Source organism: Stegostoma tigrinum, chromosome 1 (assembly GCF_030684315.1).
Source record: "Stegostoma tigrinum isolate sSteTig4 chromosome 1, sSteTig4.hap1, whole genome shotgun sequence".
Taxonomy (NCBI): domain Eukaryota; kingdom Metazoa; phylum Chordata; class Chondrichthyes; order Orectolobiformes; family Stegostomatidae; genus Stegostoma; species Stegostoma tigrinum.
Window position 1 is genome coordinate 166,753,931 of NC_081354.1, and position 27,889 is coordinate 166,781,819.

The 27,889-nt window shown below is 39.7% G+C and overlaps 1 protein-coding gene across 3 annotated transcripts; it reads left to right on the top strand.

Annotated features, from left to right (window-relative positions):
• The first annotated feature begins 299 nt into the window (after nucleotides 1-299).
• LOC125458265 (spondin-2) lies at nucleotides 300-27,838 on the top strand. Of its 3 annotated transcripts, none has more exons than XM_048543414.1 (6): nucleotides 300-540; nucleotides 1,301-1,566; nucleotides 2,516-2,739; nucleotides 14,791-14,982; nucleotides 17,762-17,939; nucleotides 22,975-27,838. In XM_048543414.1, exons 2-6 carry the CDS (start codon nucleotides 1,356-1,358, stop codon nucleotides 23,151-23,153), a joined length of 984 nt encoding a protein of 327 aa, XP_048399371.1. In that variant the 5' UTR covers nucleotides 300-540; nucleotides 1,301-1,355; the 3' UTR covers nucleotides 23,154-27,838. The 3 variants fall into 3 exon arrangements, with proteins under 3 accessions (XP_048399371.1, XP_048399363.1, XP_048399381.1); XM_048543406.2 differs by lacking the exon at nucleotides 300-540 and adding an exon at nucleotides 686-870; XM_048543424.2 differs by lacking the exon at nucleotides 300-540 and adding an exon at nucleotides 1,202-1,220.
• The last annotated feature ends 51 nt before the right edge of the window (nucleotides 27,839-27,889 follow it).

Here is a 27,889-nt window from a genome sequence, read left to right on the forward strand (position 1 = left end):
GAACCTGTACTCCGAGGTCTCTTTGTTCAGCAGCACTCCTCAGGACCTTATCGCAAAGTGTATAAGTCCTGCCCTGAATTGCCTTTCAAAAATACAGCACGTCACATTCATCTAAATTAAACTCCATCTGCCACTCCTCGGCCCATCGGGCCATCTGATCCAGGTCCCGTTGTACTTTGCGGTAACCTTCACTGACCACTAAAGTTGCTGTTTTAACAGGACTGTTCTTATTTTGAAGAAATAAAGAAGGGTGCGCCAATCCAGCCCTGAAGGAAGCTGTTCGTCACAATCTGAGTGTGCTGACAATCTAACTTGGAGGAATGGTTATTGCAGTCTCCCTAAATTCAGACCAAAAGCCCAGAGACTGAGTTATTTATATTGGGTTTAACGTTTTGCAGAGTTGACTTTAAAAAAAACCTGGACGCACAGTAGACCCATCGCAGAATCTGAGTGTGACGTTCACTGTCGTTTCTGCAGCCAGTTTTGTCGTTCTATAGCCCTACATCAATATTACAATAGAACTGTGGCAGTTTTAAGGCGGTAAGTAACTGCTCGAGGCAGAGGATTATTGGAGTTTGGTGGTTTACGTTTTACAGTCCCTCGTTTAGACCTATCGGTATCAAGGAAGTTTGAGACATCGCACAGAGAGGGACAAACGTGATATAAACCGTCCCAAATAATTTTTGAATGAATATTGTGGAGTGCCCACCCTTAAATGTGAGGTCGAAAGGTTACAATAATCTTGACTAGTAAGGACGCAGTTGAAGCATAAATAGCCCGTCGGTTCCCGCCGATTTCTGCAGAGGTTCCAGCCTCAACACCTTGCAGGAGAACCACAGCACACCGATTACATTAACAGCTCAACTTGCAGTGAGTATGCCCGGGCTGTACTCCTGTATCAGAGTAGAAAACCGTGCAACTACACAACAGCTGGCTCAGCTACCCAGGCTGGGTGTCTTTTCTTGCACAATCCCTTCATCTGCTGGTTTTATAAAGTTTGTTATTTTTAAACTCTGTCTTGCTGGGGAAACGGATCGATTCACACCGTACTGTAAAGAAGGATTTCCTCCTAATCTCCTTGTGATAGGCTTCGGTAGTGATCTTTAAATATATTGAGCAGTCTCCGCTCTCTAAGGCGTATTGGCAGTTAATTTAGACTTTATCAACGCAACATAACACCGAAATACGTTTTGGTACAGCGTTGGCAGTAATCTTTAACGGTGAAGTCATTTTAAAGATTGTTGTTACATTTAACATTAAGGCAAAATACATCTTTTAATAGTATACTTGTTTTCTGCAGCACTTATTTTTTGTATATAAGAAAAGCCAGAAACCAGCCGTCCGCAGCGACCCTGATGGCGATGTGTGAATTGTGGAGAGTTTGCGGGATGCTTCTTGTGACGGTCCTGGGCTGCGGGCGATGCCGGCCTCTGGATGGGGAGCCTCCGTGTGCGGCCAGCGGCCGAGCCAAGTACAGCCTCATCTTCACGGGCAAGTGGAGCCGCACCGCCTTCCCCAAACAGTACCCGCTGTACCGGCCCCCGGCTCAGTGGTCCCCTCTGATGGGTGAGTGTGGTGTGTTCCCTTGACGGAGTATAACCGCTCCCCACGCTACCTACAAACAACGCGTGCACAATTCTGACCTAAGAGACTACTTTTTTAAATAATAAAACTAAAGTGACTTTATAACATAGCTTCCCAACTGTAAAACCCTGTCAGGTCTGGATTTTTTTGACTGCCACTAAGACCAGTTTTAAAGTTAACTTTTTTAACAAAAAAAATTTACTTCCTTTCAGATATCTCACCCTCAGTCTCTTCCTGCCCGAATGAAGTGGCCGCTGCTCCTTCTCCCGCAAACCTTAGCGAAACATGGGGATGGCGCTGCCACCTGGCGGACACTTCATCTTCTCCAACTCTCTCTCTATAGCAATTCTTGTTAATCTTTTGGCAAGTTACAGTGGTATGTGTTGTGCTACAATCTTAGCTGTTTTACATCAACGAGAGGAGATTTTCCTCTCTGGGTGGCTTTTTAAAAAGGGTAATTGCAGCAACCAATATTTGGGGCAATCATCAATCAAATTAACCTGTATACACAGGATGAGATTGTTTCCATTAACTTCCAGTCACACCTGAGAAAGCTAAGGACTGCTTTCAGCATTTTTTAAACAAAATCAAGACTCCAGAGCAATATTGATGGAGTACAGTACTGACTAAAATTTGGGTGAGATATTAAAGCCACTTAGATACCCACCAACCTCCTCTGCCCCTGACATTTTTGTTCTTTATCTTAAAGGCACACTACTTCCCCTAGTGAGGTAAAATTATCATCCTGGCTCAGCCCTGTTTTCTAGACCATAGAAAAGGAGATATTGAATCTATTAGACAAGTGTGTCTATATTTTCAGAATGACCCTACAGTTATTTTAAATTGTTTCTTTCTGGAGTACAGAAGAGTGTAGTGCTATCTTGTTTGTGCAACTGAATTAGTAAAGCTGGTTTTCTATTTCCTGAAACAGTGGTTACCCACAGCAGTGACTATCACATGTGGAGAGTGGGTGAATATGCCAGCAATGGAGTTCGAGAATTTGCGGAGAAAGGTGAAGCTTGGTCTTTGATGCGAGAGGTGGAAGCATCAGGAGAAAAAATCCAGAGCGTCTATGGAGTTTTCTCAGCACCAGCTATCCCCAATGGCATAGAACAGACCTCCACTGAATTTGAAGTGCATACCAGACATTCTCTTGTGAGTATTCACCCATCTGCGTTATTTAGTCTGTACAAAGAACAATACAGCACATGAATAGGCCCTTCGGCCCTCTAACCCTGTGCCAACACATTTTGCCCTTCCATATTAAAACTGTCTTCACTTACAGGATCTGTATCCCTCTATTCCCTTCCTATTCATGTATTTGTCCAGGTGCTTCTTGAATGCTGCTCATGTGTCTGCTTCGACCACCTCCCCTGTCAACATGTTCCAGGCACTCACCACCCTTGTATGGAAAACCTTTCTGGCACATCTCCTTTAAACTCCACTCCACACCCCACACCTTGAACTTGCAACTCTTAGTAATTGACCCCTCCACCCTGGGAAAAAGTCTCATACTTTCCACTCTATCCATGCCGTTCACAATCTTTTAAACTTCTATCAGTTTATCCCTCAACCTCCTGGTTCCATTGAAAACAAAATCAGCTACCCAACCTTTTTCCATTGCTAAAATCTCCCATTCCAAGCAACACCCTGGTAAACCTCCTGTATCCACATCCTTCTGGCATTGTGGTGACCAGAATTGTATGCAATATCAGTTTAATCTATTCGGAAAATGGCCCATCATCTCTGAGTTAATCCATCAAAATGTGCAACAAAATTATCTTAAACTGGACAACCTTTTTTAAAAAATATTATTGGGGCTCATGATTTATCATAGAATGCAATTTATCACAGCATCGAGAGGCTATTCAGTCACCTCCAAGCCAGAGCAACCCAGCTGGTCTTGCTCCCCTGTGCTTTCTCCGCAGCACTGCAAATATTTTCCTTTCAGATTATTCTCCAATTCTCCTTTTGAAAGGTTTGGTTGAATCTCCACGCATTCGTCAGACTTGCAGTCAGAATCTAGTGTTTCTAAAACTATTATTGGCTTAACGAAGGGCAGCAAACTGGATGATAGACAATGAGGGGAATTCTACTTTTGGGTGATGGTGAAAAGTGGGTGTTATCAAATTAGTATTGTACAGCATGATCTTTATTTTCCTTGGAAGTCATGAGAAGGAAGTGTCGGGTGTGTTGCATGATGAGTTCCTAATTAAATGTCACCAATTTTGCACTAATATCAGCAATTAAAGTTATCCACTATGTGTGAATTCACCAAGATCCTTCCTAATATGATGCAAGGCATGAAATTGCTTGGCCTACTTACATTTGTAGAAAAAGATCAGACAAGTTTGCAGACGACACAAAGGTCGGAGGTGTCGTTGACAGTGTAGAGGGCTGTTGTAGGCTGCAGCGGGACATTGACAGGATGCAGAGATGGGCTGAGAGGTGGCAGATGGAGTTCAACCTGGATAAATGCGAGGTGATGCATTTTGGAAGGTCGAATTTGAAAGCTGAGTACAGGATTAAGGATAGGATTCTTGGCAGCGTGGAGGAACAGAGGGATCTTGGTGTGCAGATACATAGATCCCTTAAAATGGCCACCCAAGTGGACAGGGTTGTTAAGAAAGCATATGGTGTTTTGGCTTTCATTAACAGGGGGATTGAGTTTAAGAGTCGTGAGATCTTGTTGCAGCTCTATAAAACTTTGGTTAGACCGCATTTGGAATACTGCGTCCAGTTCTGGGCGCCCTATTATAGGAAAGATGTGGATGCTTTGGAGAGGGTTCAGAGGAGGTTTACCAGGATGCTGCCTGGACTGGAGGGCTTATCTTATGAAGAGAGGTTGACTGAGCTCGGTCTCTTTTCATTGGAGAAAAGGAGGAGGAGAGGGGACCTAATTGAGGTATACAAGATAATGAGAGGCATAGATAGAGTTGATAGCCAGAGACTATTTCCCAGGGCAGAAATGGCTAGCACGAGGGGTCATAGTTTTAAGCTGGTTGGTGGAAAGTATAGAGGGGATGTCAGAGGCAGGTTCTTTACGCAGAGAGTTGTGAGAGCATGGAATGCGTTACCAGCAGCAGTTGTGGAAGCAAGGTCATTGGGGTCATTTAAGAGACTGCTGGACATGTATATGGTCACAGAAATTTGAGGGTGCATACATGAGGATCAATGGTCGGCACAACATTGTGGGCTGAAGGGCCTGTTCTGTGCTGTACTGTTCTATGTTCTATGTTAACTGAACCACAGATACCAGCATGGACTGGCTCGGAAGGACTGTTGCTCTGAACTTTTTATTTCTCTATTTTCTAATTAATTCCTACAATTTGAAATGTTGAGCTTTTTATTTTTAATTTCTAATTTTTTTTACCTAAGAAGTCTACTGAAGAATCTGTACCGAGGTATCTTGGCATCTAAGATGGTGCTGTAAATGGCGACGTACTAACTTTTCACTGTGCTCATTTGAGTAGATGTGGCAGTAAGCTAATTCAATTCAATTAATTTTCAACAGAAAATCATCGAGTAAATGCAGCCTAGGAAGCACCCTGGGGTGTTCCTCCTCAGTGTTTGAGTTCACTTTGATCGTGGTAAAGGCTTTAAAATTGCATTGATTCCTGATGGAAAATGGGAATTTGTGTATCTCTTAGTTGACTCACTTTTACTGGAAATTTCACATTTGGGATGAAAGCTGCCCACAGGTTATCCAGCTGTGGGGGAGGGGGAAGTGGAACAAAAAAGCCAGATATGTGAATAAATAAGTGAGCTGTAAACCAAGCAACAGCTTTTGGATAGAAAGGAAAATGGACTGATAACAGCATAACTGGAAGTCTATTGCTGCCTGGCTGGTTGGCTGTTTGTCTCTTTCTACTTCTCAAAACAGCACTCATTGCAAAAGCAAATTGGAGAAACATTTATTCACTGTATCTACATCTAAACATCTATACTCGGGAGAATCTATAAATTATAGCACTGGTCAGGATACAAGACGTTAAATAAACAACAATTGTTTCAGTTCAAAGCCAAACATCTTAGTGCCTCTAAGGATATTTTCAACGGCCTATTCTTAACCTTCCTTTTTGTACGAGGCAGTCTCCCCTTTTAAAATTATAAACCTGTGCTTGTATGTATTTTTGTCTTTTTTTATCTCTGAGTTAGTAAGTAATAAAATGCCCTTTTTTATTTTCAGTTTAATAACTATTCTAATTAGCCTCTTCATTGTTGAATTGTTTTAATTGAAATGTAGTATAGCTGCATGCTAGAAATAATTTAAAACCTTCTATTACAGACAACTGAGGTGGCAGTAAAAATAGGGGAGCTGATTCACCCACCTCACTTGGGCATAACCGGGGAGAGAGCATGACCAAACAGAAATTTGACAGATTTATTTCAGTTACTTGATTTGGATCCTCAAACGTTTTGCTAAGCTCCTGTTGCCTGTCTGGCCAACGTCAAAAGGCCCACCCATTGGGAAAACCCTGCTGTTAAGGGATACTTGAAATATGGTGGCCAGTAGCAATGGAATCATGCATCAGCACACTGTAACCTTTTGATAGAAGGTTACAGATAACCCAGGGGTCATGGACTTCTGGTGAGGAGCAGCAGTTTTAAAAAGCATGCAATCTGAATAAACAAATATATCCAAACTATAACGTGAGAATGGTTTATCAGTCGCTACTTACTTGGAGAGCTTCCCTGTCTCCATCAACCTTCCTACTGCCTTAGTTAGCTACTTACATACCTTTATATTTTAGGGGTCAATTGTTGCATCAGTTATTCATTTAATTCCATTTATCCATTCATTTCATTGGTGGACGAGGAGAAATGAATATCTGAGGTGAACTATTCCTAACCTAGGCTCCAACCCCAAGAGATCATTCTTTCAATTATCACTTAGGTAGATGTTGTGTGAAATATTTTACTGACCCGCGCTGGAGACTTTGCAGGTGAGAGTCCCGTAAAAGTTTCCAGTTGGCTTCTCTGCTGCTCAGCTTTTTGCTGCCAACCATCTGAAATTTCCGAAGGGGACAAAAAGACCTTGCTCCAATTGAGGCCCTTGGCTTCTTCACAACTTCTACTAACTATGGCTTTGCTCCTGACTAATCTAGCTACTCCTGAGTTATTGGCCATTATTCATCATACTTTAGTCGGATATGTAGGTAATATACCAAAGTTATTAGAATCGTCAACTCAAACACTTCACTTGTCACTATTAATAAAGCACCATCCTGGATCAGACTGTTTGGTTAATGTAAAACATTTCATTCCAAAGGCAAAGTTGCCACAGTCCTACTGAATGATAGGTTGCTCTCACATTAGAGAGAGAGAGAGAGAGAGAGAGAGAGAGAGAGACGAGGTGGTGTTGATTTAAGTTGAGTGCCACCATGCCTTACAGGAGAGAAAGATTGAGAAGAAGAGTCATTCATGGTAGCTTCAGCCAGTGTAGGAATTCAACTCTCACAGGCATTGTTCTGCATCACAAACTTGCTGTTTGGCCAACTGTGCTAAACAGCCCTGATTTCCTTACTGATTACAAATCTGTCTATTTCAGTTTTGAATATTCTTCATGACCCAGGCTCTCCAGCACTCTGTGGCAATGAATACCACAGACTGACTACCTTCTGAGCGAAGAAATTCCTCCTCCTCTGTCTTAAATGGATAACCCCATACTCTCATTATGCCCACTGATTCTAGACTCCCCCACAACAGGAAACAAGCTCTCTGCCTCTACCCCGTCAAGTCCTCTGAGTATCATTTTGATAAGGTGCCTCTCATTCATCTAAACTCAAACTCCCCTTCAAGTCATGGGGTCAGCCTTGTGAACCCTCTCTGGACTACCTCTGATTGATGCATTCTGTCGCCTTCATCGTTCAGCAACAACTTGCCAGTCAACACCCTTTTCTCATGTAATACAAATTACTGCTGCCTTTGAAATTAAATGAAACGTCAGCTTTTGTGCTCCTAAGATTGGTGCTTGGCCTGCTGTGTTCATCCAGCTCCACACTTTGTTATCTCTGCTTCAAAACATTGTCTGTTTTACAGCCACCCAATATTACCAGCTTTTAGGTTTCCTGGAAATACTGTAGTGTTGTGTAGTGCTGATTTTAGTACCTCCTGTTATGCAGGCAAATAGGACTAGTTAAATTTGGGAAACTTGGTTACCATGGACAAGTTGGACTGAAGGGTCTGTTTCAGTGTTGTGACTCCATGACTCAGATCCTCTCTCATTCATCCTGGGGAAAATCCCGTTCAGCAGTACCCTCGAACCCATGCACTTTGGGAAGACTCTATTTTCTCCTTGTGTGATGTTTCCTTTAAGTCCAAAATGGTCTGCACAATGTTCTAGAAAGGAATTAATTAGTTAATGCATGTGTGACTTGAACATACCATGATGCAAAGGATAAATATAAAGCTAATTACGGTGGCTTTTTTATTAACCTTTCCTTTACGGCAGACAATTCAAGACACAGAATCTGTATGAGAGAAAACAAGCCTAGCTCTCTCAAAATGGAACAATTTTCAGTATGGCAGTTTTCAAGCAGATCCTTGTTTAGCAGGTCTCTAAGATTTTATTGCTTCTGTTGTGTAATGCAAAAGAACAGAGAGTTGAAGAGAAAAGGAGCAAGGAATTGTGGATTGGACAAGAACCAATACTACTAATTTGTGTGACCAGAGCCTGCGAGAGCCCCCCAGACCATTGTAATATGTCAGAAAAGGGAATCTCGGGCAATTCTGTGCCTTTGGGACTTGTCCATTGAGCGAGAGAGGGTTTGTAAACATGCGACTGCTTGGCGTAATTTTTGATGGAGCATGGCTCCCGGTGAATATGACTCAAGGACTGAAGCAATTGAGCAAGAAGTAAGAGATCCCACATAGCACAGGCCAAGTTGTTAGAAACTGAGATTGCATGTGCCTTGCATGTACATTTGTGTAAGGAGTAATGTAAGTCAGTATAAATACGTACGACCTTGTTCAATCCTCATTTCATTCTCCTGTTTTGCACCTTCTCTGAAACTTACTATATCCTTTATAGTCTTCCTTTGGTGGGGTTGGGGGGTGTTGCAAAGTTTAGTACCATCGGTTCCAAAATTCATTTTCAAAATGCCTGAAAAACTTTGCACCATTTTGTTGTTGAATATCTTAGGTGCTTGATAGTTCTCCTACTACCCTTACGTGTGTGCAGAAAAACAATATTCTAACAATGAACCAGCCCTTTTCAAGGAGACGGGGATAAAATTGAACCATTTAACGCAATAGATACTTCAATAAACTGTTGAATGCCCTGATGGTCACACAAAGTAGTGAATTGGATAGAAACTGAACATTGCTGCAGATGACCCGATCATTAATTCTACCGACTAAAGATCTTTGGGGCACAATTAATTGGGTGCATTGACCTATCTACCAAATCATCTTGTCTTATCTGCATCCCTTTCGAGGAGTTTCTTTTTTTCAAACTCATTCATGGGATGTGGGTATCACTGGCTGGACCTGCATTTATTACCCATCCCTAATTGCCCAGAGGGCAGTTCAAAATCAACCACATTGCTGTGGGTCTGGAATCACATGCAGGCCAGACCAAGTAAGGATGGCAGTTTCATCCCTAAAGAGAATCAGTGAACCTGATGGGTTTTTATCCCCCTGACATGGATTCATGGTTATCATTGGACTGAAAATTCCAGATTTTTATTCAGTTTAGATACTATCTAGATGCTGTGGTGGGGTTCAAACTGGGTCCCTGGAACATTAACTGAGTCTCTGGATTAACAGTTCAGTGATAACATCACTAGACCATTGCCTCCCTATGTTATATTGCCATCCCTCGCAAGAATTGTGTGCTTGTACTTGTACTAATATGGCACCTTTCTGGAGGCTGTTTTTAAATGACATTTGGTGAGTAACAGAATATGATTTGAGACCTCACACTTATGCAAAGAAAAGAAAATATTGATAGGTTTGTACAAGTCATGAAGTTATGTTTATCTCTGATCCAGCAATATGCATTATTAGCTTTCAAACCGTCAAACATAAATAACACTCCTTGGAAACATCAAAGGATTAATGGAAAAACTTTTTTTTTGACTTTACTGTTTTGGATTCAACCTGACTACATCTATCCATGCATGGACACCACATTTGTATAAAACAAAGAACTGCAGATGCTGGAGATCCGAAACAAAAACAGAAATTGTTGCCGAAACTCAGCAGGTCTGGCAGCATCCGTGGTAAGAAAGCAGTTGATGTTTCAAGTCCGGTGACTTAGACAAGTCACAAGACTCAAAACGTTAACTCTGCTTTTTTTCCGCGGATGCTGCCAAACCTGCTGAGTTTCGGCAACAATTTGTTTTTGTCTCAGGCAACACATTCATGTTTATTTGCTGGAACTTAGTTGTAGGTTTTAAAGTTTGGTCTGCCCACTTCGAAGTTAGGGAAGGAAACTGCCATCCGTGTGACTCCAGGCCCACAGTAACGTGGTTGACTCTGAACTGCCCTCAGGGCAATAAATGCTGCCTAGCCAGCAACGTCCTTATCACGTTAATGAATAAAGAGGAGATCTACAAGTTCATAAACACTAACATGGTAAACTAGAAAATTTGGTTTTGCAGTTTCTAGATAAAAAATGGCTGTCTCAAAATAAAACTGTCCTAAATATTTCTGAAGAAGGGTCTAGGCCCGAGGCGTCAGCCTTCCTGCTCCTCTGGTGCTGCTTGGCATGCTGTGTTCATCCGGCTCTACACTTTGTTATCTCTAAATATTGGTTGCTAAGTTTATTGTGGGTGAAGCTGCAGGTTTACTGGGCATCATCTCACTCAAATAGTGGAAAATTATGGCATGAATTGCTGGAAATTTCCTTTGCTTTATTTCATACAGAGAAATGTGAGAGTCTTTGTGACTGAATTAGCTGTGCTCAATATATGGCACTACTTTCATTTCTCTCCCACTTCCTCCATTTACACTGTCACTGTTTCCCACCCATGTCCCCATTCAAGATGACATTTATCTTCTTTGTCCTTATCTCTCTCAATTTGCATCTGACCTCAGATATCTTCCTGCTGACGGGCTGTGTTCCTCCTTGCTGTTGCCCCCTTCATTACATCTGTTAATAGATGGAAATTCATAAATTAGGACATTAATCCCAAACTCCTGGACAGCATTACTACCATGAAATTCAGTAGATCTGAAAAAATGGCAAACATTTTGCTTCCTCAAAAGCTTTGTACAGCAGAAACAATTTATTTTCTACTTGCAGATTCGGTTTTATGTCCCATCAACACCACAGCTGAGTTCTCCATAATTAACTCCATTTGGGAGCATAAGAATTGACATTAATATGTTCTGAATAGAGTAAATTTGCTTTGTTTGCTGTTCAGAATTGAATTTTATTTTCAGTTGTAGATGAGATGTCAGTATGAAAATTCTTTGTTGGCAAGGACCATTGTTACCATGGTAACTTGCCTTCCCTAACACTTCACTGTGTTTGTGTAGAGATGAGTACAATGATGAGCTGCTGTGGTATCACTAACTTACCTATTTTGTTCATTACTTCAAATCTCTTTATATACTGCATTCCCAGAGATTAAAAAAAAACTACTTTGCTTTGTAGAATTTCCATTTCAGATCACAGAATTGTTGCTGCGCAGAAGGAGGCCATTTGGATCATCTCTGGCTAGCTAAACAAGCATCTCTTTTTTAGTGCTGTTCTTGTTTCACCTTGTGACCTTTGCATATTGTTCTTTTCTCCAACACAATTTACATCCTCATGACGAGACAAACCCCTCACACTACCCTTACAATTAAGCCCAGTGCCAACCTGTTGAAGCAACAGAAAAAGGATTACTCGCATGCCAGTAGCTAAAGAAGCATGTGACTGAGTAAAGCCATTTCCACAACCAGTGGATCAGATTAAAGTTCTGCAATTCTGCTACATCCAATTGTGAATGGTGGTGGAAAATTAAGCAGCTCACTGGAGCAGAAGGTACACAAATGTCCCTATCTTCAATGTTGGGGGTCCAGCATAAAAGCTTCACCCTTCACACTGGTGGATGAAGACTGTAAGAGATAATTGGATGATCCATCTTAGCTTTCTCTATGTGTTAAAGGTCTCAGGCAACACAGATACCTGCCTTCAGCCAATTTGATTCATTCCAAGTGGCATCAAGAAATCGCTGAATGCACTGGGTATTGCAAAAAGCATCGGCATTTGCAACATTCCAGCAATAGTACTGCAAACACTAATAAACTGATGGGAGTGTCAACAGTGCTATGAAGTGGTGCTTGCTGAGCAAGAACCTGCTCTCTGACTCTCAGTGTCAGTTTCAGCTCTGCTAGGATCATTCAGAACATGACCTTCTTACAGCCTTGATTCAAATATGGACAAAAAAGCTGAATTCCAGAATTGTGGGAGTGACTGCCTTAACATCTGACTGACAAATATATCACAGCTCTTTCACTGTCAAGGGCAGCAGATACATGGGAGCATCGCCTGCAAGCTCTCCTCCAAGCTACCTCGCCATCCTGATTTGGAAATATTTATAGCCATTCCTTCAGTGTCACTGGGTTAAAATTTTGGAGCTCCTTAACAGCATTGTGGATGTACTTTTCCCAAATGAACTGCAATGGTTCAAGAAGGCAGCTCATAACCTTCTTGAGGGCATTTAGAACGGGCAATAAACATTGGCCTAGCCAGCAATGCCACTTCTCCTGAGCGAATCTTTAAACATTACATAAATCCTATGGTTAATGTAATGCTGATAGTTTAGCGGCCACAACAGAAACACATGTAAAATTAGAAAAGGACTCACTCTTTACTGGAAAACAATAATCTCTGTATATGAATACCAGAAACTTCAAAATGCTGAATGTCAAATCAGATCTTTTCAATTGTCTTAAAAATCTGTTTTGCAATTGTCAAAGAAAAAAACCCAAATTGGAAGTGTTCTGAAGGAAGATGGTTCTTTCATATAACTATTTAAGGTCTTGGAACGTCCATTCTGGCTTCTACTAAGATAGCTCAGACTCTAATGAGGATTAAGTAAATAGTTTGGATGTAGAAGAATCCATTTTCCCAGAAACTGTGCTATACCTTTTATGCATTCAGCCCTTTCACCCTAATCAAAAGCTTTTTACGAATTAGTTCATGGGATTGAAGCATCGCTGGCTAGGCTAGTATTTGTTGCCAATCCAAGCCGGCAGTTAAGGGTCAACCACACTGCTGTGGGTCTGGAGTCACACATTGTCTAGACCAGTTAAAGATGGCAGTTTCTTTCCCTGAAGGACATTAATGAACCAGATAGTTTCACTGATGGTGGTTTCACAATCATTAGACTCTTATTACCAGATTTTTATTGAAATTTTTATCACCATAGTGGGATTTAAGCCTAGATCCCCAAAACATTAGCTGGGTCTCTGAATAAACAGTACAGTGATAATACCACTAAGCCATCACCTCAGTTATGTTTTCACACATGCACTCTTAATAGCCAGCTCTACATTACCATTCCCTCTCTCAACTCCTCAACTATTGCTAAACTATTAGACTGCTTATCCTGATATCCTGTAGTGTTTGAATCAAAGTCTCCACAAATTAAATGTTGGCAAGACTGGAGCCCTAGTTTAGGTCCAGCTCTGCCCCCTGTTCCCTGCATACTGACTCGATCGCTTTCCCTGGCAACAGACTGGAATTAATCCAGCCTATTCCCAATTTTTTGTGTCATGGACAATGATTTAATTTGTTTATATATGATTTCTGTTATTAGTATAGGTGACGAAGTATGGTAACTTAAACACTTTTCACTGTACTTTTTAATAAAAATACAAGTGACAGTAAATTATTATTCTATTTTAAGATTCAACCCAAAGATGACTTTTCAATCTCATTCGTGTCATCATTAAATCCACCCTATTTTGAACTTTGTAACATCATCCCGTCTTGGCTAATCAGTTGCCTAAAAAAATCACATTCATACCTATAAACTTGACTATTTTCAACTTAGTCTATCCCTAGTAAAGATCACTGGGTCCTGCAATGAAATGTCGCCTTGCTTTACTCTTCCCCCACTGTCAAACCATAGGAATTTCCAAGCTAGCAAAATTATTTCTAAGTTTGCGATTGCCACCTTTTTGACACTCGAGCATTTATTACAAGAATGAATCTGGATTCTGCTGTAGTAATGCATTCAGGGAACTAATGATAGTTAGATGTCAAACCTGATTCAAAATTACATACAATTTTTAAATCCACCATACAAAGCAATGACATATATTTAAACAAATAGGTATTATGAAACCTGTACTCCCAATCCATATCATTTCTAAGTAAGTACGGAGGATCTTTGGCTCCAATCACAAAGGGGGAATTCCTTTTAAAACCTAGTTCTATCCTGTTTCCTACAAGGTGGCTGATTTGTGTTGTATATCCACATTTTAGCTTTTTAAGAATTTTTTTTGAATCCCTGCAACTATTCAAAATAACAGGAAGTTGTTGTGCTTCTTTTAGATCTTATAGCACAGAAGAAGTTTCTGGATGGTCATAGTAGTCTTTTCTTGCTAGTGAATAATTGACAGTAAACAAATTCACGGGTGTAAAATTAAAAATGGCAATGAGGCTATCTTTTCACTTTCCTATGCATGCAACACTATATCTGAGAAGCTGGGTCCTGGTAACATTTCAAATTCTCATACTGCTTTAAATCCTATTTCAAATCAAACGCCTTAGTTGTAGGCTGTGTTTTGATTTCCTTTGACACTGCTGGTTTTATTCTCATTTTCTACCAATTGGAATAAAATGTTGACAGCCTCTGGCACAGTCTGTGATAATTGGAAGCAAACTTTTGTTGATAATGAGCCTCAGTAAATTCAGCAAGGTCATTCAGAAGTAGATGGTGGACCCAGCGTCTTTCCAAGACTGGTACAAACACAAATTGATTTTTCAGTAAAAAGAACAATGAAAGAACTGAATGCAGAAAAAAATCAACAATAGCAAAATGCTGGACTCTATTGTACTTACCCCTGTCATATCTAGTAGTTTAATTAGCTACTTATCCTACTAGCTACAAAACTTCAAAATAAATCCTTAAGCAACTAGCACTGCTCATGATTGAATTGTTTTGTAATGCATTCTCAGCCTCTTTATCCAATCTGTTCTGCTTACTTCATGACAATATATAAAGATTAATCAAATTTCAAATTTCTTCTGCTTATTCCTAGATGTCCTTTATGGTTCGAATTGTACCAAGTCCAGACTGGTTTGTAGGAGGTGACAGTATTAATCTGTGTGAAGGAGATAACTGGAAAGAACAAATGTCTATAGACCTGCATCCTTATGATGCTGGGACAGACAGTGGTTTCACTTTTTCTTCACCAAATTTTGCTACCATTCCCCAGGAGACCGTCACTGAGGTAACTATATGATATCCATAAAAGTGCAAGTATTTTAACACAAATTCAGTAAATGATTTTTGCCAGGTCAAAAATGTTCACGCTATCTATATTTATAAAAGTACCAATTGTTTCTTTAATAAATACAGCAATTGTGTTGTACAGTCCTAGAGGATTGTATGCTTGATTTCTGGAATGTGCTGAAATAATGGTCTGGTTGTTGAAGTGCTAAAGTTGGCCACGCAGTGATGTATGTTGATCTTTGCTGTGATGCATCCATTGTAAAGAAAATAGCCTGCTGATGCTCATTGCCAAGGGCCATGAAGAAAAGGCACTTTGAGATACTGGAGGATAGCGTGTATACCATCATGGCTCAGGCCCTTTAAAGACAAGGAGCAGCTCATAGCCAAGGTACTGCACCCCCTCACGGTTTGAAGTCGATTGGAGTCAAGGAGTAGGATTGTACACCATTGTAAAAATTCCTCACTGAAATAATACAAAGCTGATTTTTGTTTACAGATTGGTATATTACATTTGTCAACTTCCAGGAATTCCATTAAATTCATTATTTCTTTCATGGGATGTGGGTAGCATGTATTACCAGGCCTAAATGGGCATTAGAGTCAGCCACATTGCTGATATCATGTGTATGCTGAACGAAGTGCAATAGGCAAATTCCCTTCTCCAACAGCAATGGTTACATGATCACAATTTGATTGGTTTTTATTCCACGCTTTTAAACAAATTCATGTTGCCTCATTGGCCATGGTGAGATTTGATACATGTTCCCAGAATATTATCACAGGGTTCTGGATCACTAGCCCAATGATTATACCATTATCCCACTGCCTCCCTCAATTAGTACTTTGATCTTTGTTTTCCTTAGGTATATTTTACAGGTAATACATGACTTGATTGAAATATTCATGGTCCTGAAAGGTCTTGACTAAATGGATGTGGAGAGGATGTTACCTGTTGAGAGATTTTAAAATTTAAAGTTTGGCCAAGTAAAATTGATATTAGGTGAAATTATTTCTTTGAGTTTATTTTACATTCATTCACAGGATGAGGGCATTGCTGGCTATGCAACATTTATTACCTATCCCTAATTGCCCAGAGAGCAGTTAAGGGTTAACCACATTGCTATGAGTCTGGAGTCATACGTAGGCCAGACCAGATAAGGATGGTAGTTTCATTCCCCAAAGGACATTAGTGAACCAGATGGGTTTTCCCCCCAGCAATCCACAACGATTGTTGTTGATGTCATCATTAGACTCCTATTTCCGGACATTTTATTGAGTTCAAATTCCGTCATCTGCTGTGACAAGGTTCAAACCAGGATTCCTAGAACATGACCTGAGTCTCTGATTAACAGTCCAGCTATAATAGCACTAGGCCATCACCTTCCCATGTTTCTTCGGAGTTCTATTCTTGAATCCATGAATATTTTTAAAACAGAGATAGAAAGATGTGGAGGCATTGGAAAAGGTGCAGAGGAGATTTATTAGGATGTTGCCTGAAGTGGAGGGAAGTTCTTACAAGGAAAGGTTGTGAGAGCTAGGGCTTTTCTCTTTCGAACGACGAAGGATGAGAGGTGACTTGATAGAGCTGTACAAAATGATCAGAGGTATAGATAGAGTGGACGGCCAGAGACTTTTCCCTAGGGTGGAGGTAGTTGTTATGAGGGGCATAGTTTTAAAGAGAGTGGAGGTAGATACAGGGGAGTTGTCAGAGGTAGGTTCTTCACTCAGAGAGTGGTATTAGCATGAAATGCATTGCTGGAGAGGGCAGTGGAGTCAGCCTCATTAGGGGCATTTAAGTGGCTATTAGATAGGCATATGGATGATAATATAAGGTAGGGGTGGAGGTTAGATAGACCTTAGGATTAGGGTAAAGGTTCAGCACAACATTGTGGGCCGAAGGGCCTGTACTGCGCTGTACTATTCTATATTCTATATATATAACTAGTTTCTTGATTAGACAAGAGAGTGAAAGTATATTGCAGGATAAGCAAAAATACAGTGTTAGGTAACAATGAGATCAGCTATGACCTTATTGAATGGCAGAACAGGATGAAGGGACTGAATGGCTTGTTCTTGCTCCTTGCTTGTACATGGGTCATGATTTTATATGCTTGTGAGTCTGTTTAGGTCTATGTTGGTATTTCTGGAGCCATTCTATTCTAGTAATCTAAGACATTTTATATAGGTCATTTTATATATTGCTGGACTGTTAATCCAGAGACTCAGGTAATATTCTGGGGACCCTGGTTTAAACCCTGCCACATCAGATGATGGAATTTGAATTCAATAAAATGTCTGAAAATAGGAGTCTAATGATGACATCAACAACAATCATTGTGGATTGTTGGGGGGAAAACCCATCTGGTTCACTCATGTCCTTTAGGGAAGGAAACTGCCATCCTTACCTGGTCTGGCCTATATGAGACTCCAGACTCACAGTAATGTGGTTGACTCTCAATTGCTCTCTAGCAATAAATGTTGCCGAACCGGCATTGCCCTCATCCTGTGAATGAATATAGTTCTGTTATTTTTCTCCGAATCATGAAATTGTTCACTGAAATTTGGTTGATGAATTATGATTTAGTGTTTAATGCACAAGATATTTCTACCTGGGTCACCAGAGATTGTCAATTTAACTGTTGACTGCCAAAATAAACAGTCTATTTGGATAGATAAGTATAAAGAAATAGAGGATGCATTCGTTAGCTGTAACATAATAGGTCAAGAAAACAACCACTATTCTGACTTTTACTTATTGAATGTGCTGCTTCATTCAGATAACGTCGAGCTCACCAAGCCACCCTGCAAACTCCTTCTTCTATCCCAGACTGAAACAGCTCCCTCCGATTGCCAGGGTGACATTGACAAAGCTGAAGGACAACCGGTTAATTGGGATTATTCCTGCCCAGTCCAACCTCATTCCCATGGGTAATGAGATAGATGATATTGTATCAGGTAAGTTGTAAAACACTTTAAATCCGTCTATGATTTTAATTAGCCATATAATCATTGAGTTATAAACCACAGAAACAGACCCTTTGGTCTAACTTGTCCATGCTGACCAGATATTCTAAACTGATCTAGTCCCATAAACCATCATTTGGCCCAAATCCCTCTAAACCCTTCCTATTTCTGTACCAACCAGATGCTTTTAAGTGTTGTAATTCTATCCACCTCCACCACTTCCTCAGGTCATTCCACGCATGTTCACCCTCTGCATAAAAATGTTGCCCCTCAGGTCCATTTTAAATCTTTCCCCTCTCATCTTAAACCTGAAATGGCAGATGGAGTTCAATCCAGGCAAATATGAGATGATGCATTTTGGAAGATCCAATTCAAGAGCGAACCATATGGTAAATGGAAAAGCCCTGGGGAAAACTGATGCACAGAGAGATCTGGGTGTTCAGGTCCATTGTATCCAGAAGGTGGCAACCCAGGTCATTAGAGTGGTCAAGAAGGCATGTGGCATGCTTTCATTCATCGGATGGTACGTTGAGTGCAAGAGTTGGCAGGTCATGTTGCAGTTGTATAGGACTTTGGTTCGACCACATTTGGAATATTGCATACAGTTCTGGTTGCCACATTACCAAAAGGATGTGGATGCTTTGGAGAGGGTGCAGAGGAGGTTCACCAGGATGTTGCCTGGTATGGAGGGCGCTAGCTATGAAGAGAGGTTGAGTAGATTAGGATTATTTACGTTAGAAAGATGGAGGTTGAGGGGGGACCTGATTGAGGTCTACAAAATCATGAGAGGTATAGACAGGGTGGATAGCATGAAGCTTTTTCCCAGAGTGGGGGACTCAATTACTAGGGCTCACAATTTCAACAATTACAACACTTAAAAGAGGGGAAAAGTTTAAGGGAGATATGTGTGGAAGGTTCTTTACGCAGAGGGTGGGGTGCCTGGAATGCGTTGCCAGCGGAGGTGGTAGAGGCAGGCACAGTAGCATAATTTAAGATGTATCTGGACAGATATGTGAATGGGCAGGGAGCAGAGGGATACAGATCCTTGGAAAATAGGCGACAGGTTTAGATGGAGGATCTGGATCGGCACAGGCTTGGAGGGCCGAAGGGCCTGTTCCTGTGCTGTAATTTTCTTTGTTCTTTGTTCTGAGCCCCCTAGCTTTGGACTCCCCCACCTTGGGGAAAAAGAGCTTTACTATTTACCCTATCCATGGCCATCATGATTTTATAAACCTCTGTAAGATCACCCCTCAGTCTCTGACACTCCAGGGGAAAATAGCCCCAGCCTATTCAGCCTCTCCCTGTAGCTCAAACCCTCCAACACTGGCAACATCTTTGTAAAGGGGTCTATGGGAAAAATGGGATTCGGGGCAGATCTTCAGGCAGTCTTCAGCATTGGCATCATCGAGTCACAGGTTACATTATTAATTCAATTGAAGTGAGACAACCAATAAAGTGCCAAAGTTCAGTTTACTGCTAAAAGCATCATAGTTTGAAGAAGCAGACAGTGATCAGCAAAATTACAGATTCTTCATTACTGCAGCCATCACTCCTGCTTGAAGATCTGCAGTCAGGATATGCTACACTTGTCTGTCTTGCGCCATTCTCTTACACCCCTGTATCTCATTAGCGTTACTTTTTTTTAGCTCTCATCAAATGCTGACATTTTGTTTTCTGGATGACATTTTTTAAGAATATATTTTTCTTTCACAATTTCAAGTACCCTTTAACTTGTACATGGAATTTCTAGCGTACATTTTAGCATACACATTTCAGTAGCATCCATTTTTTTCCAAAGATCCTTTAGATATTGACCAGGTTTCTCAGATGTCCAGGAAAGTTGATAGAAGTAGCATCTGCTGAGTTCTTCTTGTTAACACATCCTAATCTTCACAAAATTGCTTCTGTTGTTATCCTTGCTTTTGCAAAGCATTAGCATCTTCTGTTCTCATTTGTCCTAAATAGGGAACTTGTTCCAATATGACACTATCCACTGCAATCTTCACTCTCCCTACTTCCTGCAAATATATTTGATGAAGCTCAAAACTATTTTTTCCTTGGCTACAATATTCTGTATGGCCTCTTCTGATTCTATAATAGCACAGTGTTGTTGGCATACTGCTCTTGCTTCCAATTTTTACTCTTAAAAATGCATCTGACTGAGTATTTGACCAATAATGAATAACTGATTTTGGCGATGATCTAACACCTTGACTTTCTGCTCCCTTCACTTGAAATATATTTGGTTATCCCCTTATTAGTCTGTTTTTTTTTGCAATTTGCTTCCAGTTTGTGGATAAATCTCTCATCTTGACTGACGTTATTATATTCCAGCAAAACTTCTCAACTTGTGGTGATGTCATTCTGATTTGAATGCTTTTTCATAGCTATGAAGGTAGTGAAACCTGTGTTTTTTTTTACCAATTTCTGTTTCAAATGTGCCAATTCTTTCTATTATGACTTGCAAGATCACTGCAATGAGCTGACCCATTAAACTTGAAGTTCTCACATTATTGCCCTCCATTGCTGTAGTTTCTTCAGTAGCTTCATTATTAGTGCAGGTCTCAATTCACTTAGAATGTATCTTTTAGTATATATTTGATAGGAACTCAGTAGGATATTCAGCCTGTCAAGAATGCTGTCCCAAATGATGCAATCGCAGCTGATTTGAACACTTGAGAGCTTTTTATCCCTACAATCTCCATTACCTATGAGGTTTTATTCTGCTAACCAACCTGCTGTGCAAGATCTTATCAAAAGCTTTCTGAAAATACAAATATACTATGTCAATTTATCAATTCACGTTAGTAATACAACAAAATAGAATAGTTAGTAATAAGCTCCTTTATTATTCAAGTGTCCATTTGTCAGATCTTTTAAAATAGATTCGAGTATTTACTAGTTTCCAACCTACAGGAATTGTTCCAGAATTCATAGAATTTTGGAAGGTGATTGTCAATGTATTATCTGTCTGTATAGCCACCTCCTTGATACTGATCTGTAGACCATCAGGTTTCAGAGACTTACCAAGACTTCCAGCCCAATTAATTTCTACAATACAATTCTCTGAGCAATATAAATTTCCTTCGTATCATTATCCTTAGTCACTTGGGACTCTTGATTACTGGAAATTTCTTGAATCGTCCTCAGTGAGAACTGACACAAAGTAATAACTTAGCTTCTCTGTCATTTCTCTATTCCCCATTATAAATTCTTCTAATTCTGCCTGTAATTGACCCACGTTTGATTTAGGCAGATATTTTCCTTTGCTTAGGTACAGAAGCTTTTACAGTCCATTTCTTGTTTTTTTTTGCTAGATTGCACCCATAGTTTATTATTTTTATTGCCAGTTCCTTGAACACCTTTGCTATATTGTAAAAGCCTCCTAACACACAGATGTACTCCTATTTCTGGCCACTTGCTTCACATATCAAGCAATGTACTGTGGATGCTGGAAATCTGAAACAAACAAACATTGCTGGCAAGTCTCAGGCAGCTTCTGTGGGAAGAAACAGTTAACATTTCAGACAATTGATCTTCCATCAGAACTGAAGACAGATTAAAATATCAGAGATTTAAGCCAGTGTAACAGGGCAGGGTCCAGGAAGAACAAGACAAAATGCCTGTGATGGGATAAAAGACAAGGGAGATTAAGCAGTAAAAGATCTCACAATGCAACAGCCAAAGAGAGAGGTAATTGGTAAATTATATAAACAAAGGTGTTACCCAAATGAGGTATGATAGGCTTTACGTAACCTTCTGTAGAAGGAGGAAAGGATTAATTGTCAGATCTCAAAAAGACAGCACAATCTGCGAATGCTGGAGTCAGACCCAATACAGTGTTGTATTGGAGGAGCACACCAAGGCAGGCAGCATCAGCGGAGCAGGAAAGTTGATGTTTCGGGTTTACACTGATGAAGGGTGTAAACCCGAAATGTCGACTTTCTTGCTCCTCTGATGCTGCCTGACCTGTTGTGTTCCTCCAGCTCCACACTGTGTTGAGTCAGATCTCAAGTTCTGATTTACTGGCTAAATTAAAACCATATTATTGTCCAAATTTATCAAAGCAGGATTAAAAACTATGAGATTTGGCTTGCCTTTTCTCCACGCCGAAATTCTTTTTATTTACCCTAGACCTTGAGGTCAGGCAGGTGGAGGTGGAAATAGGTGGATTAGCCATAACTCTGCACTTCCACAGCTGCTAGGAATTAAACAACAGTCTAGATAGTTTCCTCTCAAGCAAATCTATATTGACTTGAGAAATAAAATGCATGAATTACAAAATGATGCAACAAAAAAATGATTTGAGTGAAAGTTCTTAGCTGAAGAGAATGCTTCGTTGTCAGAAGTGCTTTCTTTTTATCCACAACTTCAGGTGGTCTTTAAAGATCTACTGGTGTGGCAGTATCTAAAGAAGGCTACCCTGGGTTGTTGGGCAGTACTCCTCAGCAACATCACCAGAAGCATATTTATCATGCATATCCAGAATCAGAAGTCACATTCTAAGGATACAGCTAGGCCGTTTTGGACTGAGATAAGGATAAATTTTTCTATCCAGAGAGTGGAGGACCCTGTGGAATTCTCTGCCACAGAAAATGATTTAAGGCCAAAATATGAATGTTTGAGAAGGAATTAGATATAGTTCTTAAGGCTAAAGGGATCAAAGGGTATGGGGTAAAAGTAGGAAAGATGAGTTAGATGATCAACCACAATCCTATTGAAAGGCAGGACAGATGTGAAGGATGGAATGGCCTACTCCAACTGCTATTTTAAATGTTTCTATATCCATGAACTCATAGGATTTGGCTATTTTAATAACAGTTCAAAGCAATTCATTATGTTTGAGAAAGTTTTGACAATGAGTAATATATAGAAGCATAGGAAGTTTTACCAACTAAATGATTACTGTGATTTTGAAGACCAAACTAAGTTGCCTTTTACATCGAAGTGTGAAAAAAAACCTTTGTTTGCAACAACTCCTTTTCCAGACCAGTATGATTGCAACTGACGGGTTTCTTCATTACAGAGACCCCGTTGGACTGTGAAGTTTCCACCTGGTCTTCTTGGGGCCTGTGCATGGGGAAATGCACAGAGATGGGTGTGAAGCGCCGTACTCGCTATATCCGAATGAAACCGGCCAACAGTGGTACTCCATGTCCAGAGCTACAGGAGGAAGAGCCATGTGTGCTGCACAACTGTGTCTAAAAGTGACACTCGATGACAGATGGGCTTTGACACCCTTTGGAAATTGGAAGGGCTGAATCTCAACAAAGATGGGTCCCTATGAAATACTAATTAATTCAACGAATTGTTACTGATTCAGGGTTAAAAATGACAGCTAAGCTGACAGTCATTCTATGTAAATGCTAATGCTTCTCCTATCAGTTTGATGTCTACTAATTAGAGACTTAAGTTTCCACCTCCCTCATTTGTCATCAATATCCTAGTGTACAGAAAATGCTGCAAGCAATGATTCAAAACCTCAGTAGTAAACTAATCTCTTGAGTAAACTCTCAATTTAGACTGTGGCTTGGAAATCACTCTTGAATCTTGCATTTTTTATACTGTATAAATTTCAATTTAACAAAAGCTTTTGAATTCTTCTGTTTTTGTTGTTGGCGTAAATGGTAATCTGTGAATGCCTTCCGGGTTCTTGATCTGTGATGGTATTACTATCAGAAGATTAATGGTGGTTAGCAATGAGAATTTTTTATAATCTAAATGTAATTACTTGGCATTAAGTGCAGTAGCTAATTAATAGCTTTAAGAAAATAATGATGGAAATTGATTTGAAAGTTGCTGTTAACTTGTATTTTGCATGCATTCTTGTTTAAAAGCTCTCTTCGGCAGACAGAATACTATCTGAAAATCTTGAAGGAAGAATTAACATGATTTTTTATAGCATTCTCATGATTATTCATTGAGAGATTACATTACTAACTTAATTATTTCCTGAGGAAAAAAGTTCATTTTGATCTGGTTTAAAGCATTTTGTCCAGTTATGTCTTTCAGTTTAAACCAAAATTGTTTTTCAAAATCAATGTGTTTAGATTAAGGAAGTTATTGCAATTAAGTCCAAGTTCTTTTCTTTATCTCTAGAGGCATTTTGTTCGACAGAGAAATTATTGCAATGTGTGAAAAATTGTTTTATTGAATTTGGGGAGAAGCTTTCTTATGAAGATGTTGCATCCTTACTTATTTGTCCTTAAATTAACCCAAATTACAAAACATAAGTCATGAAATAATTTGTAGATGGGTTATATAAGAACAGGTGCAGGCCATTCAGCAACCCCCCCCAGCCTGTTCCACCAGTCAAGGAGATTATGGCTAATCTGTGGCCTAACTCCATCTACCTTCCCCTGGCCCATATCCCTTAATAAGTCTTTAATATGTTTTTGCTCCACAAAAAGTTATCAATCTCAGCTTTAGAATTAACAATTAATAACTGATCTAGCAGGGTTGGAGGGGATGCGATGGAGAGAGCTGGCTGAATTGGTTAGCTGCTTAAATTTTGAACTATTTCAGAGTATTTATCAAGGTATCAACCACCTCCAGCTTGCAACATGTGCTCATGATGAGACAATTCATTGGGTACGAATAGCTGAAATATTTCGGCAGTGTCATTAGGTAATTGAAGCCAAAGGATACTCTGATTGATCTATCATTGGTTGAATCAATCTGGGGTTCCTCACTAATTGATGTCTGGTGAATCCAATAATGGTATAGATTGCTACGCCAACATGTGGATGTGACAGATTAATGTCAATGCTATGGAACGGATGTGATACAATCCAAAGTCTATTCTAAATTATATTAGGAACCTTTAACTTTAACTCCATGCTTGTGGGGGAGCATCATATGAAGACCAAACACCAACTCATGACAAAGGAAAGAAATCCTCAGGAAGAGGCCCCCTGAATTTATGAACAAGGAACAAAAACAAAGTTCCTGGAAAAGCTCAGCAGATCTGGCAGCATCTGTAGAGGAGAAAACAGAGTTAACGTTTCAGGTCCAGTGACCCTTCCTCAGAATTTACATTGCACTAGTAATCAATCACAGAGTAGAATAGCCAACAGTGTAGAAATGTATCTTCGAGATTCTGTGTGCTGTCTTTAAAAAATCAAATACTTCATTGTTATAGATGTTACTGGTGAGATCAGTGCTATTCTAGTCATTTTGAATTTGATACACCGGTCTGACTTGCCAGTCCACTTCAGAGAGCATTTGCATTCCAAGCATGTTGGTATACAAATGGAATCTGAACATAAGGCAGAAGAAGTAAGGATGGCACTTTTTCATTTATAAATTGACATTTAAGAGAGAGTTGCATTTTGTGAAATTTATGTTTTTTTGTATTTGAAGACCTTTTTTAAATTTGAATTCCCATTTTCAAACAGCCATGAAGGAATCTGACCCCATGACTGACTAGGGTAGATTTTGATTTCGATAACATGACCACCACACTCCCATACCCCTCATTGTACTGAATACTTAAACAAGAAAGTAAGGAAATGCAGATGTGGTAATTAATCTTCCACTTAAATCTAGCTGAATTATAAGTCACACCAAAATTAAGAAGATTGATTGAAATAATTGATAAGATATTATCATATATGGTGACTGTTGTCTTTATAAATTATTGATCTTTCATTCTTTGTCCATAAAAATAAATGATTCACGAAAGTTCCTTTGGAAAGAAAATCTGCATGGCCTATGTATGACTCCAAACCCTCAAAAATCTTTGCCTTGGATATAGCTTAAAACTGATAAGTTGCATTCTAACAGATTGATCTTAGCTTGGTGGAGGATCATTGGGATGTGCAGTAAATGTTATTGCAATGCCAACAGCCCATGCATAAATGAATGAACAGCAATAAGCTCAAAGGGTCAAATTTTTAACTCTCCTCTGTCAAAACCGGGGAAGGCAGCATTTAAAAATGGCAAAATAAAAATGATGTGCTGGAGAAAATCAGCAGATTTGTGGAGAGAGAAACAGTTAATGTTTCAACTCTGAAATGACTCTTAAGGGTTTTTTTAAGTAAAACGCACCTACCTATTTTTAAGGGCAGGACTATGGCTATGAGATTTGGCAGATGTGACCATGCCTACTGTTTTGTGCTTGGGGTCACAACTGACAGTATGAGAAGCCCTATCTTAATGAACTCATGAAAATCTTTATTTGCATAAACTAGCTTATGTTCTTTATCCACATGTAGTAGATGTTGCTTCTGAAAGAAAAACTATAAATTCATGTTCATGAAAATTATGTCTGGTTTAAAGTAGGCGTGCATTGGCACAAATTGGATACATACCTGTGCAATAACATGCCTTTCCGTATGCAATGTGTACATGCATATATCATGAGAATTAAACATATATTTCCATTTATTTAAGGCTAATCTTCCCCTTCAAAGGCTTGAAAGGAGTGCTGTATGCATTTGTAAGAATCAGGCCACAGGTTAAAGGGTTAAATCATGAGTACAGTTTACATAAATTTAGCTTATAATACTGAGCTTATGAAGTGTCAGTTGACCTAAGGAGGAATTTGAAATGATTAGGGCACTTGATAAGGTTGGTATAGGAAGCTACTTTCTCTGGTGGGAACACCCAAAATAAGCTGGCTATCATCTCGGAGATAAATCAGAAAGGGCCTTACAGAGTAGAAGATATCTCCAACGCTCAAAAGGCTGTGGATGCTGGCTCAATTGATTTTTTTTAATGGCAGTGGGTTGCATTTGTAATGTTTAAATCAGCCTTCTTGGGAGCCTGCTTCTATATTTGAGGGTTGACAGTTGGGTTTCACAAAGTTTGGAAAAACCAGGCTGTTAAAATGTGGATGGGAGCAACTGATTGCAGAAGGTTGGTGTTCTCCATAGCACCCTTGGAAGAGCAAGACTACTTTCCCTTAACTCCTCAACCTAATCTTCGACAATCTGCCCAACATCTTTTACTATGATTAGTCACTCCTCTTGACCCTTGCCTTCTTCATCCTACAACTCTGATGTGCATCTCTCATTTGCAAGTCTCTGACCCCACCTCCAATCCTTGACCCCTTCCCAATGAAAAGACACTGGCCCTAACCGTTTGAAACTTTGACTTCTGACTGCCAGTTTTCCTGCCTGGTAGCCTAGCAGTGTGGCTGAACGCTGAGTGAGAAAAGGAGTGTAAAAATGTTGTTGTGATATTGTCTTTGTATGGTATCTTCTTTTCCCAGGTGTTCTCAAATTCTTTCCCACACCAAAGAGCTGTGTTCCTTCTGTACATTCCTATCTCCAGCTAAATATTGGAATGGGGGAGGGGGCAGAAATGAGCCAGATCATGTGAAAATGTGCTAATGAATTCATTCTCAAGCAGTCTGAAAACTGGAACTCACTGTCCGGACAAATTCCGGATGCTGAGTTGAATGGAATACTAAGTAAGAATGGTAATGATGTGGAGGAGATCTGTATGCAAGGAGTTAAAGTACAGATCAACACGATCAAATTGATTGACAGTATAATGACCCATATCTGTTCCTAATGTTCATTTGGACTCTTTTAACAATGTATTACACTATCTGAAGTATGCTGTACTCTAATATTTCATAAAATGGGATCCAAAAAATGCACTTGCACTTAGTTATTGATTGTATTGGAGTGTTGTGCATTTATTAATATTGAAAGGACTACTAGTCATGTCACTAAAAGATTGCAGTAATCTCCTACCAGTGTGTGTTGTCTTTACTTCTGAAAATGACTATCTTGCTGTTTGTTTATCTTTCCAATGAACATGCATGTGTATATAGCTGACTGCTTGTATATTGTTGTATTTAATAGTATAGTTAGCTTAATCGACCATTTTTATAACAGTTTTTTTGTACAAAACTAAAGGAGAAAAGTGAATCAATTACACATCCTTGTTATGAATTGAATAAATAAGTGTTCTAGATAGAAAGTTTGTTT